Source organism: Myotis nattereri, assembly GCF_964212035.1.
Source record: "Myotis nattereri genome assembly, chromosome: 18".
NCBI classification, from domain to species: Eukaryota; Metazoa; Chordata; class Mammalia; order Chiroptera; family Vespertilionidae; genus Myotis; species Myotis nattereri.
This window is the reverse complement of record NC_138093.1, coordinates 37,001,882-37,022,062: the sequence shown is the minus strand read 5'-3', so window position 1 is coordinate 37,022,062 and position 20,181 is coordinate 37,001,882. Positions and strand designations below refer to the sequence as shown.

The 20,181-nt window shown below is 45.7% G+C and overlaps 1 protein-coding gene across 1 annotated transcript; it reads left to right on the top strand.

The window, feature by feature from the left end:
* The first annotated feature begins 18,026 nt into the window (after positions 1-18,026).
* Positions 18,027-19,980, top strand: DUSP23 (dual specificity phosphatase 23). The gene is made up of 3 exons (XM_081112519.1): positions 18,027-18,138; positions 18,237-18,505; positions 19,582-19,980. Exons 1-3 carry the CDS (start codon positions 18,084-18,086, stop codon positions 19,765-19,767), a joined length of 510 nt encoding a protein of 169 aa, XP_080968645.1. The 5' UTR covers positions 18,027-18,083; the 3' UTR covers positions 19,768-19,980.
* The last annotated feature ends 201 nt before the right edge of the window (positions 19,981-20,181 follow it).

The window sequence follows — 20,181 nt, the reverse complement described above, 5'->3', positions numbered from 1 at the left end:
TTTCCCCAGTTTTTCTGATCTTGAAGTTGCTGTTCCATAATTCTCAAGGCCGAGATCCCATGGACTCTTCAATAAAATGTTTCCCAGTGAACAAAGCAAAATCAAGTAGAAAGAGGTGAACATAAGGTGAGCATCTGCCATGTGCCAGGAATTGCAAGGCGTGTAATCTGTGCAGTTACCCGATAGTAATCTCATCAAATAAACAATGCAATCTCTATTTCACAGGTATAGAAACAAAGATTCTGAGAAGGTAGAAGTGGAGCCCCAAAGTTAAGTTGCCTAACTACAACTGTATCATTCTATTCTGCTTTATAAGTCCATTAACACTTCATCTGTTATTCAGCATCTTTATATACAGCTATGAGACCCTATAGCACATTATTCTCACTTTATTATCAGAACTTCACCTTATATACAAATCCATCAGGTGAGAATGGAACATCCAGTAAGCACTCCCATTTAAAAGGCAGAGGAACAGGGAGCTACACAGCAGTCACTGGCCCACAGCAATTCTGAAATCCAGCCAGGCAAGCGTGTCAGGGCCTCCTCTTCCTGGTATTGGAAATCGTTCCTGAATTGAGCTTGGGAGCAACTGGCTTTGCCCTGTGAGATGGTTTTCCTTTTCAATAAGAAACAACCCATATTGGCAGCCAAGTAATTTCCTCAGCTTATTTCTTGACTCTCTAATTTTTGAACTGCTGTGTACCATTTAGTCTAAACTGGTCCAATTTCCTTTTAAACTTTGTGGGCGTTCCACGTACCATACCATATTACAGTCCATTTAATTATAAAAATCTTTATCATCATTTTATTTTTTTAGACAGATCTCTACTTTGGTCAGCATGTAAAAGTGCTCTGGGAAAATGCCCTTAAAGCTCATAGAAACAATTTTTGTCTAGCTGAGAGTGTTCATTAGTCCATGTTAAATTTTTCTGTAGTTTTAACAAAGTCTTAGATCCACACTCTTGATTTTATCGGAGGCCATTTGTACTTTGAGAAATGTTTGCCAGTTGGAGAGATTGGAAATGGGAAATGGCTTTATTTCCCAACCCAGCATATCCTGGGCCCTCCATATTTACTTTAAATTCTGCTGGCAAACAGATCAGTTCTTTCTTTAGTTCATCTCTCTCTTCTCATACCCTATTATAGATAACTTTTAAAAAGTCAATTGACCCCTTCAGCATTCTAAATGTGAATCTTACTCTAAATCCACAAAGTCATCAAGTGCCTATTCTATCTTCCAAGTTACAGGAAGTGGCAGTGTTGCCAGTTGTTCCACTGCTGCATGACATGGGTTCCTTTAACAGCCTCCAATAACAGTTTCCGCTCAGTTCCCCCAGGCTCCGCTAATGCGCTACATGTTGCCCTGTAACCTCTGCCAGCCCCTCAATCCCAAAGCCAATGCCACACACACAGTTTAGGTTCCTGTTACAGCAACATACCACTTCCGGGTATCGATTTTTACATCAGTTTTCCATTTCCGTGTAGCAAACCACCCCAAAACTTGCTGCTATAACAATTTATTACTTTTCACACTCCATGTATTTGCTGGATTACTTTTCTACTGTTCATGCCTTGGGTCACTCATGAAGCTGCATTCAGTCAGGGCGCCCTGTGGGACTGGACTAAACTGGCCTCTCCAGCTACATGGTAATTCATTCTGGGCTTCTCCATAGCATTGTGGTCTCAGGGTTCCAGAAGGATAAGTCTCAGTGTGCAAGTGCTTATCAAACCTTTACTTCCATTACATTTGTTTATGTCCCATTTGCCGGCGACCTATTCCAGCATGTCATAATTTCAAGAGTTTCATCAAAAGGTTGATGAGACTTGGGACTCAACAGGGTTGAGTCACACATGTAGTCACCTGTTGGGAATGGCTAAAGGCATTTCCCCAAACCTGAATAGGAAACTGATTGTGGCTGCCAGACAGCTAAAAGGCATCTTAATCTACATGTTATTGCCTCCTACTGGCCAAACACCTGAACAGCCATAGGCTAATTCCCCCATTCTGACAATGGACTCTGTACCAAACCCTGACCTTTTGAAGTGTATATCTCTGCCTCGCCTGAGGACAAGCTGTGTTAATAAAAAGCATGGGGTTCTGGGGACGGGGAGAACCTAAGGCCTTAGACTTAAGATCTTGGATCTTAGCTCCTTTAGCTGAGCTCCTCTGACCCCCAATGCCTTTCAAAATTATCTTTCGTCTCCGAACTCTTTATTAGTCCCTGGATTCCTATGTCATCTACGCACAGCCCCTTCTCCAGATTCCTGAAGCCTTCCTGATGCTGGGGCAAGAACCCCGGCACCATTGCCAAAGCAAGTTGCACAGCTGAGCCCAGTGTCAATGTGGTAGAGGAATATATCAGGGTATGGGTCTTGGTAGGTGTGATTCACTGGGGTTGTGACTATAGCAGCGATGGCAAACCTATGACAGGCGTGTCAGAGGTGACACGCGAACTCATTTTTTTGGTTGATTTTTCTTTGTTAAATGGCATTTAAATATATAAAATAAATATCAAAAATATAAGTCTTTGTTTTACTATGGTTGCAAATATCAAAAAATTTCTATATGTGACACGGCACCAGAGTTAAGTTAGGGTTTTTCAAAATGCTGACACACCAAGCTCAAAAGGTTCACCATCATTGGACTATAGCAATCTACAACAGAAGTAAAATGCAAATGTGCTTTTCTCCGTATCCCCATCCAAGCATATAACCTGGTACCTTGTTCACTGAGGTATATTTGCTTAATTGGAGAATTTTGAAAATGCAGGAGTCAGAAAGGCTTAGACTACAATAGCCTTAGAAATCCAAAATACTATAAAACAAAACTAACCATTAAAAAACTTTTCTCCCACCATCCTCTTATAAATCAAATATCTTTTCTGGCCAACAGTGGTCTTTAGAGTATCATGAATTCCAAATAATTCACTCTAACTCATTAACTTTGTTTCCTAGAAATAAATTCTGTATGAATTTGAAATTTTTCAGGTCCTACAAAACTGTTTGAACATCTGAATAATCAAATAATGTATATTCCTCAGTATTTGCACAAGAAAAAAAGGAATTGAACAGAATTACTGGCATTCAGGCCCTGTATTTGAAGTTTGCTAATATTAGATGTGAGACTGATTTGTCTTTCTCATCTGAGGACATAGGCACATTTCATTTTTCACTGAAATAAAGAGAATCAAGAATGTCTTTTAATGGCCTCAAAGGTTCTCTTCCCATCAACCATTTTGTCTGGAAGAGGTCTGATTTTTATCAACAGGAGTGGGAAATAATGAACACATTTTGAAACTGTCTCTTGGCTAATGTAATGTCTTGCCTTCAAGGACCGATAGACCATAAAACTGCTAAAGGACACGTTTTTCCCTTGCTACCAGCTGTGATTCTATGAATCCAGGTATGTTTGCACTATCTTTCCCTACAAAACAGAATAGCCCACCAAAGTGTGCTGAGGGGTTCACTGAAAACTCAATTTGCATGTGGTGGTTTTCTGCTTTGTCTGTTTGCTTACTTTGTTATATGATTAGCCCTCCGCCTGAGTTTCCAGTCCAGCACTGAAAATGATGTGCCTACTCCACGCTAGGGGGCAACAGGAGACCAGACAGGCCACTAAAGTACTCCAAGATGAGGGCCAAGGAGAATGAATAATCGTTATTCTCTAAATGGGATGCCTAATAAGTGTGCAGATTCTGTTGTGATGTTGATGATGACGAGAACTAGCATTTAATGATCTCTCATCGTGCCAAGTGTTACTCAAAGCACTTTACATGGATTAAATCATTTAATCTGACAACCCCATGATTTTCTCCGCTTTATAGAAGAGACATAAAGCAACTGATTAGGGTTATATCACTTTAAATGGCAGAAGCAGGATTTGAACCCAACACCAGCTCTACTGCTTCAAATATATGGGTCTCATGCAAAATTCAAATTTCCCTTCCTGCATCTATGACCTTGGGACTGTGCCCTCAGCAGTAAGTCACTAACATTTACACACTGAAAATGTTAACTGACCCATCTAACTTTTTCTGATGATTTGCACAAATTGTTAACAAAAAGACAATTGCAGAGACCTTAGGACAGTCACATAAGGTCAATGAATGGTTCTTTCTCTTTGCCATTCTGGACATCTACATTCTCCTGGAACATGAATGGCACTGCCACCATCTCCGCAGATATCTCCTGGACTCAGCCACCGCCACTATGCCCCGCCCTAACAGAGTCAATCAAAATGTGTTTCCTGTGCACCTTCTTTGTGCCAGGCCCTGTGGTAGACACAGAAGACATACCTGAGTATCGAGAGCTTTCAGCCCCCTTGATCCTGACTCCCAGTTTGAGAACATGATTAATTTGGGGAAACACCAACCTGGAAGTATCAGAAGGGATGTTTCAGAAAGACTCACACTAATCCACCTTTGTGGTCCCTTCCGACCTCACCAACATCCTCTTGATTTTTCTCTAAGGCGAGCATTTATTAGTCTGATTTCAGCACATGCTGAAATCCTGTATACATACTGTAATCCTATATAATAAAAGCCCAGCGACCAAACAGTGGAACACCAGAGACCAGAACACCACGGCCCCTCGCCCAGGCTGGCCCCACCCCACCAGGGGCGGTTAGGGGCGCCCCTAGGCAACACGATAGGGTGCGAGTTTGATGGGGGAAAGTCGAAGAAATAGGGGCGCGCAGAAATTAAGGGTGTGCGGGGTGGGGGTGGTCGGCAGGAGTAGGTGGAAGGAAGGGGAAGATCCGATTGGAAAGGGCTCAGCACAGTACCTTTCTCACTGCGAACCAGGACGGCGCCAGCAGGGGACTGAATGGGTGGTCGTCTCATGAGTGCGCTTGGGACCCACATGTTCATGGCAGCAGCTGTGCTCCCCAAACTTCACTGATTCCAAATAGTAAACAGCTGTCAACGTCAAAAAACAGAAAATCCTCTCCAACTAGAGGCCCAGGACGATGCAACGCCACTGAAGGACACGCCACTGAAGGACACGCCACTGAAGGACAGGCCACTTCAGGAGGAGCTAGAAAAACCGGAAGTGTGCCCAGAGGCCTGTGGGATGGTGGAGGAGCCTGGGGGCGCACCGCTAGATGTGCATGGCCAGCCCTATAGTCCTCAGTCTTGCAGTACAGTGGGGCTTTGACTTACGAGTTTTCCTTCCGAGACCGAGCTCATTAAGGAGCTCGTTAACTCAAATTACTCTGTCAACTCAATACAAAAAAATCTGCCGAGAAAGAGCTGGTATCTTAAAAAACTCGTTAGTCGGGACACTCGTAAGTCAAGGCCCCACTGTATTTGGACGTGACTTCTGGTGGGAAATTATTTTGATTGAGGTTTGCTGTGCCCTTGCGTGAGGAAGATCAGAATTCAAGGTTTCGTTTGTTACCTTGGTTTGAAGCGGAGGAAAATAGGATAGTGAAGAAGAAACTTTGGAGATCGTGAAGGGCAGTTTGTCCAGACTGTGGAGAGCTCAGAATTAGAGTTTAATTGGGATAGAAACCCGGCTAATAGACCTGATGCCTGAAATCTGAGCGCTCTACTTTTAGGTTTTCCAGTTCAAGTGTTTACAGGCTGCCTATTAAAACATCCCTGGTTGGAAAGTGTTTGTATATAAGCCCATAAGTATTAAGTATTTTCTGTGTTTGCCATGCTTAGCGCTCTGTAAGGAATATGGAATAATGTTAAACGCCTCATGTTCTCAAGAAGCTTGAATTTTAAAATGGAAAATAAAGAAGAAATATAAATATTAAAAATTTAAAAAGGAAGAAGCTTGAGTTTTAGGGGCGATCAGGCAGGCAGGCGAGCAGTTAGGAGCCAGCAGTCCAGGATTGTGAGAGGGATGTCCCAAAGGTCCTGGATTGAGAGAGGGTGCAGGCCGGGCTGAGGGACTCCCCCACCCCATGCATGAATTTCATGCACTGGGCCTCTAGTTACTATATAATATCTGTTTACTCTTTAAAATAAAGAATGAATTTAAATTAATCTTGTTTTGTAAATTTCAAGGTATTCCCTGAGATAAATGAAGATACTCCAGGGTGTCGTCAAACCAGTGCTGGGAATCCTTATTCTGAGAAGTAGAGAAGCAAGCCTTCAAGGAGCCAGAGGGGAGAAATGTATCTAGACACACAGATAGAGAGATCACAGTAGAGAGAAATTTTATATGTACATTATTCATTTATATCCACATACACAAATACACATAAAAGGTGGTGCGCCAAAGTGTGGATATCGTTAAGTGAGTCGTCTCTTGTAAACGTAGCATCAATGTCCCTCATTATTAAGGCCACTGAGCCACAAAAAAGATGCTGAGAGCAACATTTCCAAAAGGGAGAAAGGCCATTACTCTGCAGAGGTGGGCAAATGCACAGTCAGAGGAGACGTTCCAAACCGAGTCGGATGGGTCTCTTGAGACTCCCCACATTAGTGCTAAGGACTGAGATAATTTGTGGGAATTTCCCAGGAGTCCTTTTTTTTTTTTCTTGATTTCACAGAGGGAGAGAGAGAGAGAAATATCAATGATGAGAGATAATCACTCATCAGCTGCCCCCTGCACGCCCGACACCGGGAATCGAGCCCGCAACCTGGGCGTGTGCTCGAACCAGGAATTGAACCATGACCTCCTGGTTTATAGGTTGATGCTCAACCACTGAGCCATGCCAGCCAGACTCCCAGAAGTTCTTGAGCTTTATCTTGGAGTGGCTTCCGTCCGGGCAAGGTCTCTGAGAGCCTCTCACTTAGATGTCACAGGCTAAGATCATCTGGGACTGTGGCTACTACAGCTCATCCAGCAGGTATGTAAACCTCTAGCTCCTCATATTGTTTTCCTTCATTCCTGGAAGACAGAGTGGTGTCTCTTTAAATACCAATTAATATAAATAGGCAATAGGTAATCATATATATATATATATATATATATATATATATATATATATATATATCCTAATGCTTTAACAATAAAAATTTATTTGCATAAAAAGCAATAAATATTTTTAAATGTTGTAAATATATAATATGATAAATATTTTGCTGGAGATACTAAAAAAGTGAGAAGGGAGAGACAATACATGAATTATAAGGTTGCAGGGAAGGCTTCCTATACAGAGTGGAGTGTTCCAAACTGAATCTGGAGGGAGGTGAGGAGCTGCTGCCGGCCACAGGTAGAAGCAGGACTGTAGAGAGAGCAGCATATGCAAAGGCACGGGAAAGAGCTCTCCTCTGCTGAGGACACATACGTTGTCTGATGTGCCAGGGACTTTGAGAAGCTCTGGTCTAAAGGTCAGAGTGACAGCCAGGAGCTGGGGAGGTGCCTAGAGGGAACCAGATATTGACAGTTCATGAGCTCCATTTGCAGCCAATAAGATGAGGCTGCAGAGAGAAGCAAGAGGCTTCCTCCTAGAGGGCTTTCTCTGCCAGTCTATAAATGTCGGGACTTTTTATCTTTCTTTTTTTAAAAAAATATATTTTTATTGCTTTCAGAGAGGAAGGGAGAGGGGGAGAGAGTTAGAAACATAAATGATGAGAGAATCATTGATCGGCTGCCTCCTGCATGCCCCCCACTGGGGATCAAGCCCGCAACCCAGGCCTGTGCCCTGACCGGGAGTCAAACTGTGATCTCCTGGTTCGTAGGTCGACACTCCACCACTGACCCACAATGGTCGGGCGGGTCTTTTTTTCTTGAAGGCAATAAGGAGCTACTAAAATACTGGAAAAGTAAGATTCATATTCTATGAAAGTCACTGTAGCCACAAGAGGGGAATGTGTAGAGGCTGGAAGAGTAGAGGCCAGTCCAGAGAGCCATGGAGGTGAGGGGCTCCAAGGAGATTCCAGGAAGATGGGGTGTGGGTGTAAAGAAAGTCTGTTAGGCAGCACAATTTATAATAGGTAAGGTCTGGAAACAGCCCAAGTGCCCACCAGTAGATGAGTGGATAAAAAGCTATGGTACATGTATACTATGGAATACTATGCAGCAGTAAAAAAGAAGAGTCTCTTACCCTTGGAGACAGCATGGAGGGACCTGGAGAGTATCATGCTAAGTGAAATAAGTCAGCCAGAGAAAGACAAGTATCACACGATCTCACTCCTATGTGGAATCTAATGAACAAAATAAACTGATGAACAAAGTGGATCCAGAGACATGGAAGCATGGAACAGAGTGTGGAATCTCAGAGGGAAGGTGGGGGAGGGTGGGTGGGTGAGAGGTAATCAACCAAAGACCTTGTATGCATATATACATACCCATGGACACAAACAATAGGGTGATAAGGCCTGGGGCGGTGGGGGGGGGTGGCTGGAGGGGGGTCAATGGGGGAAAAGGAGGACATATGTAATACTTTCAACAATAATTATTTTTAAAAAAAGTAAGAAAGTCTGCTGGGGCTCTGGCCAGGTGGCTCAGTTGGTTAGAGCATCTTCCCAGTAAATCAAAGTTGGGGTTCAATCTCCGGTCAGGGCACATACAACCATCAACCAATGAATGCATAAATGAGTGGAACAACAAACTGGTGCTTCTCTCTCTCCCCCACCCTACCCCTTCCTCTCTCTCTCTCTCTCTCTCCCTCCCTCCTCAAATTAATAAAAATAAAAAGAAAGAAAGTCTGCTGGGAGGTTGGAGTGATGTGATAGGAAGTGGTCCATGGCTCCTTCACCCTTCCCTCAACATTGCAGGGGAGGAGGCCGGGCTCACATAAATGGAAGGATGATAAGTCGGACAATCTCTGCGATGCCTGGAATGTACTTTAAAAGTGGGGAGAGTGAAAAGTGATGTCTCAGGATTTCCTCCAGAAAGGAAATCTGGGAACCGGGCCCTTCCTTTGAACAAAACAGGAAAGTCGCAACATACATCTAAGTGTATTTTTCTTGGACGTGTTCCTAACCTGTAGATAAAACAATAGATGGTTCCAATCAGGGACTGTTGGCTGTTTCTAACTGACCTCGGCCTTCTCCCACGTCCATTAGGCCTCTGTAGACCTCCCTCTGTGCTGACTGGATGCTCCGCCCACGGCCCGCTCAGCCAGTTTCTCAGCGCCAGAGAAGAGATGCCAGAGATGTCCCAGGCATCTTGTGGCCGGGCCATATGTTAGGTCCTACCAATGCTCGTCAAGCGGAAAGGAACGAAGAGCTGCAGTGCAAGCTGATTTCAAAACAGGGCTTCCCAGGCACAGGTCGGGGGCAGGGCCTGGGCGTCTGCATTTCCCACAAGCTCCCAGGGGATGCCAACGCTGCTCAACTATGGCTCACACGCTGAGAAGCACTGGTCTAAAGACGGCTGGAGGAACAGCCAGGAGCTGGACAGGTGCCTGGACAGAATCAGATCTTGACAATCCCTGGGCTCCAATGATTCATTGTATTTGTTGCATCTGCCCTGGAAGATGGACCTGTGTGATCTATAGTTTTGTGGATTGGAAGGCTTACAGCAAAGGGAAAGAGACAAGAAATAAGATAATTTAATAGCCTCAAAGGTCTAGCATTGAAACCAGCATATTAAAGATAAGAAAATAAATAGGGCATCTGTATCCATTTTCTTTATTTTTTTCAGTTACAGTTGATCTTCAATATTATATTAGTTTCAAGGGTCTAGCATAGTAAATAGGTATTTATCTAACTTATGAATTGCCAAAAACTTACCCATGGCTAAAAAAAAACAAAAAAAAAACCATTTATTATCTCACAGTTCTGTAGTCTAGTTACTAGCTAGCTGGATCCTCTGCCCAGGGTCTCCTCAGGCTGAAATTAAGTTGCTGCCCAGGCTTCAACTCTCCTCTGAGACTCAGGTTCTCTTCCAAGTGTTGCCAAATGGGGTCTGGCCACAGGGCAGGTCTGCCTAGGGCCCACCCGTTGTGTGTGGGTTCTTGACTTCGTATAGGAAAGATTTCACGACATGAGTCCAAGGTGTTTTTGAGGGTATGTTTACTAAAGCTGGGGACAGTGAAACAAGGAAGGGCTTGAGGTAAAAGAAGCAACAGGAGAGAGAAAGTCAGAGAAAAGGGGGCCTCAGAGACAGTTTCAGGGGGTGAGCCTGGGTCGACCTGCCACTGCCCTCAGCTCCTCTGGTTGCAAGTCTCCCTTAAAGTTTAGAAGAAAAACAGCAAAAATGCAAAGTGTGGGCATGCTCTCATGAGAGCAGGTGGTGGCTCCTTTGTCTTGAGGCTTTTTATCTCTCTTTGGCCATCGGGGATCCTAGGGGAGGTCTCAGGGGAGGGTCTTAACAAAATATTCATTCGTTTTACAGGTGTGTCCTTCAACATGTTGATTTATCAAAATGCGCAGATAGAGAGGTCAGGGCTTGTTTTCTGGTTAGTTTCATTTTTAAAGAACATCATCAAGAATGTCACTGAAGAGGGACTGGGACCAAGGCTGTTCTGTCCCAGGATGGTCTGGAACCTGTAACTCATTATCTGACTGTAAATTTCTCAAATGGTCTGGCCTCATTTAATTATTTTGTCTCAATTTCCCTTATTCCACTTGTCAAGGAATTTCCCTATCTTCTTATATCCTTCCTCACCAGCTCATTCAGACTGGCAGAATTCACTTCCTTCAGTTGTGGGACTGAAGTCCCTGCTTTCTTAGTAGCTGTCAGCTGGGACCCACTCGGGGCACAGAGGCCATCTTGCTACCTGGCTCCCTTTAGGAACGTAACAATCATGGAGTGATATCTTCTCCTCAAAGGGATTTGGGACCATTTTAGAATTCTGCCAAGCACAGCATCCTATGATTGCCCACTTTGCATTAACGATGTTTCCACATCAGTGTAATTTCTACATTTATTCTCAGCAGCTCTAAATCACCTCTTGAGGATGGTGGTAGTAGCAGTAGCTCCCATCTTTTGAGCACCAATTATGTGCCAGCACTTTGCTAGGTACCGTACGTATCCCTAGCTTATTTAACTCTAGCAATAATCCTTAATAATCTATGTCATTATAGACATCTATAGTTTGTAGACGAGGAAACTAAAGCTTAGAAAGTTTACGTAACTTGGTCTGGGTCACACAGTTTAGTTAGTGACCCAGTTAAGTTTGACAGAATGGACTGAGCCCTGGTCTGGGCCAACTGAGTAACCATTAGTTTCCTCACCTAGAAATGGAGGACTAAAACCAGATCTCTTGAGGTTTCTTCCAATTTTTTTTTTAAAAACATTTTTTTTTATTGCTTAAAGTATTACAAAAGGTATTACATATGTGTTCTTTTTTTTCCCCGCCCTTGACAATCCCCTGGCCTCCCCTACCCCAATTTTGACATTTATACTGTGAAAACTGCAATGCAAAGATTTCCAGTAATTTCTTTCCTTCAGATCCAAGGCAAATCAAAGTTTGTAACATCCTGAACAATCAAGTAAGGGAGTGCTTCAAATGGTTTGCCTCACAATGGTGGCTCTTATCTAACTGCGTGCTCCCTCTCCTCTGATTCTGTTCCTTTTTTTAAAGGAAAAAAGATTTCCTTTATTTTTTTTATTTTTTTAAAAAAATTCTGAAACAGACCTGTTTTGTACCGAGTTATTTTTGGGATAAATTTTACTGGTTGCTGTTGTGGAGGAGGTGGCGTTTTCACCTTTGCCATAATAAACAGAAATGTGTGTAGAAAGAAAAAAAAAAGCTTCTGCCGCGGCAGCCATTGAGGAGCAGCAGCCATGGCTCTGTAGAAAAAAAATAAATATATATATACATATATATATACATAGATAGATAGATAGATGATAGATAGATAGATAGATAGATATCATCCCTAATTATATGAATACCACATAAAACCTCCATACTTCCAACACCACGCACACACAAAACCACACCCAAACTATTCTGATTGGTTCTCGCCTGTCTTTGTTGGGTAGCTTTGCAAAAACTAAAGCCTAGCCCCCAGCTCCTGCTCTGTCTCCAAATCCCCTAATCATAGCTTCTGATATAAGGCACCAACCCCCAATTTCCCAGCATAAAGTATTGAGACATTGAGGTGCTCCTTGAATGGCCTAAAGGAAAAACATAATTTTAAGTGCCACAAAGGCAATGGAATTGTCAGAAGTACAAGAAATCAATTAATGAGTTATGAGATTTCAGTCACTGTATGATCTGTAACAGTACACAAATTACAAATTTTTTCAAAAAGGCAGAAAAAATATAAACAAGGAAAAGCTATCAGTGCCATCTTGTGGAAGGACTTTAATTAAAATCTCCAAGGTAATCTAGCCACACCCAAGATCATGTCAAAGCTTCTACAGTCCACACAGGTGTGCATCCCGTAGACAGCAGGGTAGCTTCACTAACTGTTTATAGGGAATGTTGCTGATTGGAAGAGGGTCCATTCTGATTGTTTGCTTCCTGTGCCAGGGCCAGTTATTAAATAATTTATATATCATCCCTAATTATATGAATAACACATAAAACCTCCATACTTCCAACACCATGCACACACAAAACCACACCCAAACCATTCTGCTTGGTTCTCCTACACGGCAAGTTTCTCTAAATGTGGACAGTCTGCATTGACCTTTCACAATGACCCATCCCCAGCTAGCACGTGCACACTTACAACACAATTGCTTATAGTATAATTTTTTCTTTCAAAATTAAACTTAATTTTCTTTTACGTCTTGAATTTATTAGAAATTATTTCTCTTCTTTCATTTATGCTCCCATCTGTATTAGTTACTTGTGGCTGCATTTAAAATTACCCCAAAATTTGATGGCTCAAAATTATAAATATTTTTTACTCAGTTTCTGTGGGTAAGAAATTTGGGAGAGGCCTAGCTGGTGGTTCTGGCTCAGAGATCCATGAGGTTATTGTCAAGATATTGGGGAGGTCATCTAAAGTCTTGATGGACTGAAGGATCCACCTCCAAAATAGCTAGCCCCTTACATGATATTGGTATGAAGCCCTGTTCCTTACCACACAGGTCTTTCCGTAAGGCTCCTTGAGTGTCCTCACAACATGGCAGCTGGCTTCTTCCAAGACAGAGCAAGGCAAAAACCAAAGTGTCTTTTATGACTAACCTAAGGCACACACCATCATTTTCTACTGGTTACAAAAACCAGTCCTACCAATGTGGAAAACACCATACAAGACATGAGATGAACCACTGCGGGCCATCTTAGGGGTTGACTACCACAACATCCCTTCTTAAATCCAATTTCCAGAATATCAGGTCCCAAGTATGCAATATGTTTAGACAAAAGATCAGAATATTTAAGACACTGAGAATTCTGACTACAGTCCAAAGGTTGCAGGAACCCAAACCCAAGCAAGCCTTAGTGAGACACAGGGACCTACTTGGAGGAAAGAATTCTCTGGCTCTGGCTTCACCTCTAACGGCCACTGGCATCAAGCCCTCAGGGAGCTGGGGCCTCAAATATGAAAGAGAACTAGGTCAAAGCATTCTTATTTGCTGGGGGAAGGGCAGCTAGAATGCCCGAGAACTGTTTTGTTGAGCTTTTCAATGAAAGTTATTTCCAGTATTTCACAATGAACAGAGAACAAAATGGAAGGAAGATCCTACTGTTTTTATAAGATTTTTCTGGTGGTTCTAACCCAAGCTCATCTCCACCCCCCCACTCCCCACCCCCGACCTCGTTTGCACTTGTTAGTTTTACTGCACAATTAACTTTTTTCCTTTTAAAATATATATATATACATATATATATGTATATATACATATATATGTATATATACATATATATATTATTGATTTCAGAGAAGAAGGGAAAGGGAGAGAGAGAAACATTAGTGATGAGAAAGAACCATTAATCAGCTGCCTCCTGCACACACCCTACTGAGGATCGAGCCGGCAACCCAGGCATGTGCCTTGACCAGGAATCAAAATCATAACCTCCTGGTTCATAACTTGACGCTCAACCACTGAGGCACACCTGGTGGGCACAATGAACTTTTTAATAAATATGATCTGATTGTATTTTATGGGTAACGTAGTACTTTATTCTAGGAGAACAATTACATTTGAATCTAACCCCTCCCCCAATATTGTAAATTCCTTGAAGTTAGAAAGATTAAGGTTATCACTCAGCCCACCATGGGTGACCACAGATTGTTTTCCAGGAATATGCCCCCCTCAACACACTCACATTCACACAGCACACACACAGGCACTGTACACCACACATGCACACAACAGGAACAGAGCTCTGTGAAGAGCCAGGCTTATTAACCCCTTTTTACAAAAATAGTAATTAGACTTAGCCAGGATCATGCTGACACCATCCTTCTTCCTGTGAAAGCACAGATACATAAACGTACACCTCAGGAAGGTGCTGCACAGTACTCAGCATAGTCCTCAAACTCATGCAGTGAAAAGGGGACACACAGACCCATAAAAATAGAAAACAAGTTGATATTCCCAAAGGGGAGGAGGGATGGGAAATAAATAAATAAATGGACACAAACACACCTTATCACATAGTCCTGGAAACTCATACACACTCGCAGAAATGTACATGCACAGTCTTGCCTATGCATTCCACTTATTCTTTATTTTTTTAGTCGTGGTTTCTTTAACACCTTTGAGTACTGCGTATCAGGCTCCATAGTAGATGTACGGCAGCGGTCGGCAAACTCATTAGTCAACGGAGCCAAATATCAACAGTACGACGACTGAAATTTCTTTTGAGAGCCACATTTTTTAAACTTAAACTATATAGGTAGGTACATTGTTATTAACTTAATTAGGGCACTCCTAAGCTGGCCTTTGCTAAAAACGTCCTCAATCTGATTGAGTTACATTCGCTGAGGTCGGCCCCTTCCAACTCTCCCATCCACACTCGTCTTGTATGCTTGTTTCAGATAGATGAGTGTGGATGGGAGAGTTGGAAGGGGTCGACCTCAGCGAATGTACCTCAAAACAGTGTACCTCCCCCGCACTGCAAATCCCATCGCCCGCCCACTTCTTCTAACGCCACTTCTTCAACATAGACTCGCCCAGGCCGAAAACCGACTTCTGCGCATGGGCCACGAAGTTTCAATCGCACTGTACGTGTGCGCCCACACGTGGTATTTTGTGGAAGAGCCACACTCAAGGGGCCAAAGAGCCACATGTGGTTCGCGAGCCGCGGTTTGCCGACCACTGATGTATGGAATTCAAAGATGGAATGATGACACTTTGCCTCTTGCACACACAGGCAACCCCGATCCAATAGCATAACTGCCACACTAGGATCACCTATTTATATGAGGCGAGATAGGAGTACAGCAAGCCTAAATCTTCCTGAAGTCAGGTAACGCTGCACGGAGGAGAAAGGAAAAGAAAGGCGGGGGGGGGGGGGGGGGGGCGGGGGGGTGTCATGTGGAGAGTGCTGAAGTTGTTGAGTTGCATAGGTCCTAGCCCGGAAACCATCAGAGAGGATTTTCCCTTTTATTTAAAGGCATCCTTGACAATGGGACACAGCCCAAGGCAGAGACCCTGGGTCTGTGGATAAGGAGGGCGGAGCAAGTAGAGAAGGGAGATGAATTCCTACAAAGGGAACCACTGGCCTTTCCAGAAGGAGGCCCAGGTTCATGGAAGGTGGCACCTCTACACCTGCAGAGATCTGGCCGTGGGGGACAGTCACTGTTGGGGACTCAGAAGAGAAGATGTCTCTCCCATAAATGTCTTCACTCTGGAGAAGGTGGGCTTTGAGCTGGTTCCCAAGGAGGCAAGGAAGGGGCATAGGGTCCTGTGGATCCTTGTCTGCAGAGGCAGTGTAAGCAGAAACCCTGGGCGCGTGGGAGGGGCTGGTATCTGAGAGCGACCGCAGGGAAGGAGGGAAAGGAATGGATTGGGATAGGCAGGAAGATCAATAGGGAGTTGTGTGGGAAATGAGAGTGCAGAGGAGAGGGGCCTAGTCAGGGCTGTGAATGCACAGAAGTGGAGGAAAAGGTAGATTTGGTAGCTCCTAAACCTGGGGAGAAAGGGTGGAGGCAATGCTTCAGTGCTGTCTGGGTAAATGGAAGTGCATTTCCATAGGGTCAGAGTAGGCTTTGAACTTGGAGGAAAGAGCAATTCCTTCTCATTTTGCTAGAACCAGAGCTTTACATGGTCAAATGTGTGAGACAGGAGTAGGTGGGGCCAGAGGGAGGGAAGTAGATCTTCATGGCTGGGCCCCAGGTTTGGAATGAAAGAGACCTTGGTTCAGCCACCCCAGCTACTTAACTAGTTGGGTGTCATTGGCCAAGTCAACCAGCTTCTCTAAGCCTCAGATTACTCAAATACAAAAGGAATACAAAAATATTTCCCACTTGTGGTTCTTCCAGAAAACACCTGGCATAGGGCCTGGTACATAAGCAAATTCAATAAGGTGTTTTCCTAAGTATAGTTAATCCACATCAATAGAAGCACATTGTTCAAATGAGGATATGGACTGAGACGCTGTGTTCATAGGTCCACCTTCTATGAACACATGATAAACTCAAGCCTCCCCCAGGGGAGGGTGGCTCATAGAGCCTGAAAATCATGAAATAAGAAAAGAAATTCTGAAACATTTAATCCAGATGACATTTGGGGACATGAGGATGGTTGCATGAAGAGGCAGGCCTTCCATTTCACTTGAGGAAATAATACTGTGTCGTTAAAGACTGTGGAGCCAGGACACTTGGTTTCAAATCCCCAGGCCGTCAGTCATCCTCAGTCAAGTTCCGGAAGCCTCAATGTTTCATCTATAACAGGGGTGGGCAACCCCTGGCACGCGTGCCAAACATGGCACGCCAAACATGGCACGCCAGTAACTTTTGCTGGTTCGCGAAACTCTCTCTTATAATCTTCCATTAACAATTTTTTTCTTAATATCAAGTTTTTTATTTTTCAGATAAATTCAGTGTAGGTGCATCTTAGATAAATAAATAATATTTTACATAACAAGTTATCTTAAAGACCATAATTGGTCTTTAAGATAACTTGTTATGGTAATCCTTAAAGACATGGATTGACGAGAGAGGGGAAGAGCAATTTCTATGCCTCTGCCTTAACTCTCTCTGCCTTCCTAGATCCGACCAGTGTTTTGGTTTCATCCACATACGCTTGTGAATCTTTGTTCTCAGTGATGAATTTTGTTAAGTCTCGTAATAGAAGTAGCCTGACGGATGAAAGTAGTAGCTCGTGCATATCTCTGAAGGTCACGAAATATAAACCTGATGTAAAATCTCTGTCATCAGTGATGCAGCAGCAAAAGTCCCACTGATAATATCAAACAGAGTCATAAAGTTTTCTGTCGCACTATCAGTGAACATGTATACATTAAAAAATAAATGTATTTTTCATCATCATATACTGTGTTTTTGTCGCTCGAATGAATTTTATTATTTCTTCAAGGTTCTTCACATGCGTACACCTTAAGAGATATCAAGTAGGCGTAACATGTTCTCAAAAAATTAGGGTTGGCACGCAGAAGAATTTTGAGTCAGAGATTTTGCTCGTTTTGGCACGCACTCACAAAAAGGTTGCCCACCCCTGATCTATAACATTGTTCATTAGATTACCTCGTAATTAGATTATTATGGCAATTAAATGAGTTAACACATGCAAATGGTTAGAATAGCATCTGGCATATAGTAAATGCTCGATTTGTTCATTTTTACATTTCAGGGCACCCGATGGCAACCCCGTATTTTTCATAATTCCAGCAGTGGAAAAATGAGAATAGTCTCCGTACAGTAATGATTCCTTCTTATTGGACGTGTTCAGAAATTCACTGAGGGTGACGGTCACAGTCATTGCAGAGGAAATTCGTCCTCCAGAGCGGAAGTAGATTTGCCACCTCTCAACCCCTTGGGCATAAGAGGAAGGAGGGAGGCCAAGCGTGGGGGTCCATTGGCAGGTGATGCAATAAATCCCACCCACCGCCAGGGGGCAGCAGAGTCCGGCCCCGGGTGGCTTCATCCCCAGAAAATAATTCTCAATTCCTTCCAGGGTTTTCTTCTTGGCTGTTCACGTGGCTTCCAATGCCTGCCGTAATCCCGCCCATTATTGACTATCCCACCAATCAACAAGGGGCCGGGGTCGGGTCCCGCTGGGGCCGGGGCCGGATAGGTGCTCCTCCAGGTCATTCAGACCGAGGCACCGCCCCCGTGCGACCGGGCCAGTCCCGGCTGCCGAGCGGGATGTCGTCGGGGCGTGCCCCCGGGACTGCGGGGTCCTCGGAGGCGCCGGCGCCGGGTAGGTGGGGGTGACCCGGCCTGGGCGGGCGAACGGAGCAGTGGGCGGAGGTACAGGCCGCCCCTCCCGCTAACCCGCGGTCCTGGGCCCTCCCTCAGTCGTGGGCGTGCAGCCCCCCAACTTCTCGTGGGTGATTCCGGGCCGGCTGGCGGGGCTGGCGCTGCCCCGGCTCCCCGCCCACTACCAGTTCCTGCTGGACCAGGGCGTGCGGCACCTGGTGTCCCTGACGGAGCGCGGGCCCCCGCACGGGGACAGCTGCCCCGGCCTCACGCTGCACCGGCTGCGCATCCCGGACTTCTACCCGCCCGCCCCGGAGCAGGTCGACCGCTTCGTGCAGATCGTGGACGAGGCGAACGACCAGGGAGAGGTCAGCGGGCGGTCAAGCCAGGGGAAGGGCCCGGGAGGGGTCAGCGGGGACACTCGGAGCTGGGGGAGCAGGGGGAGCTGGGGGAGCTGGGGGAGCTGGGGAAGCTGGGGAAGCAGGGGGAGCAGGGGGAGCTGGGGGAGCTGGGGGAGCTGGGGGAGCTGGGGGAGCAGGGGGAGCTGGGGGAGCTGGGGGAGCTGGGGGAGCTGGGGGAGCTGGGGAAGCAGGGGGAGCTGGGGAAGCAGGGGGAGCAGGGGGAGCAGGGGGAGCTGGGGAAGCAGGGCCGGGAGGGAGACGGGAAAGACCGGGGGCCTGGAGACTCCGTGTCAAACTGAACCGGGAAACCCGGGGGAGGGCGGGGCGGTGAGCGGGCGGGGGAGGGCCCAGCCCCGTGAACCCGCTGGCGGAGAGGAAAATCCGGTTGCAGTGAGGGCTGGGAGGAGAAAGGGCTGGACAGACGCGGACAGGTGCAGGCCGAAGCCAGAGGCTATTGAACAGTCTCCACGGCAGGGCTCCGTCCAAATACAATGGAGCCATGTGTACTCTTCAAGTTTCTAGCAGCCACGTTCTTAAAGGTGAAAAGGGAACAGGGGAAATTCATTTTGGTAATGTGATTTAGCCCGGTGGGTCAGAAATACTGTTGCAACCTATAATCCGTGTAAAGTACATCCTTAGTGAGGTGTTTCCGTTGTTGATTGCACTGCATCTTCACAACCTGGTTGCATTTTACATCGCATCTCCATCGGGGCCAGCAGCACGGCAGGTCCTCGTAGCCACCCGTGGCCAGTGCCTTCTCCACTGGAGAGGCGGGGAGATGGTGGTGGGGAGGCAGACCAGGAGCCCAGCCCTTCACCCAGCCACTCTGCTGGTGATGGGTGGCCTCCCGGCCACAGGTACCCACCGGGCTGCCGCCCTCCAGACTTCAATCAATGCCACTTCCCGCCCCTGTGAGGTGTGCAGGATCCTGGGCCTGGCCCGGAAGCAGCAGCTGGAGGGCCAGAGAGACAGGCCTAAGTGAGGGCCAGGAGAGTGTGGGGAAGGCGGCACAGGCTCCACCCCACCAAGCTCCCCCTTCACAGGCTGTGGGAGTGCACTGTGCCCTGGGCTTTGGCCGCACGGGCACCATGCTGGCCTGTTACCTGGTGAAGGAGCAGGGCCTGGCTGCTGGAGACGCCATCGCTGAAATCCGGCGGCTTCGACCCGGCTCCATCGAGACATATGAGCAGGAGAAGGCGGTCTTCCAGTTCTACCAGCGAACTAAATAGGGGCCCCAGCGCCCTTCTTCCAGGCCCGCTGCCTGACCAGGGCGTCAGAGGGGCCAGCGCTGTGGGAGTGGACTGAAGCCTCCAGCTCCCAGCCGGCTCACGAGACGGACGTCGCCCTTCCTGCTGGCAGGTTCTGATTGGAGGGATGTCTGGAGCTGCATTGTTGTGGGGGTCCCTCTTCTGCTTCCTTGAATAAATAACTTATAAGAACCAGCTCCTGTTGCCCAGCGCTTTACAGTTTACATAGCACTTCTACATGTCAACTTAGCTTAAGCCTCACCGTAGCCCTAGGATGTCGGAAAGGCGCTGTGGAGGAGGTGGCTAAAGCTCAGAGTTTCAAGGTTGCATTTCTAGAAAGTGGGAGGATGGGCCAGGACTACAACACACATCTTCAGCCTCTTAAAGATGCTGAAA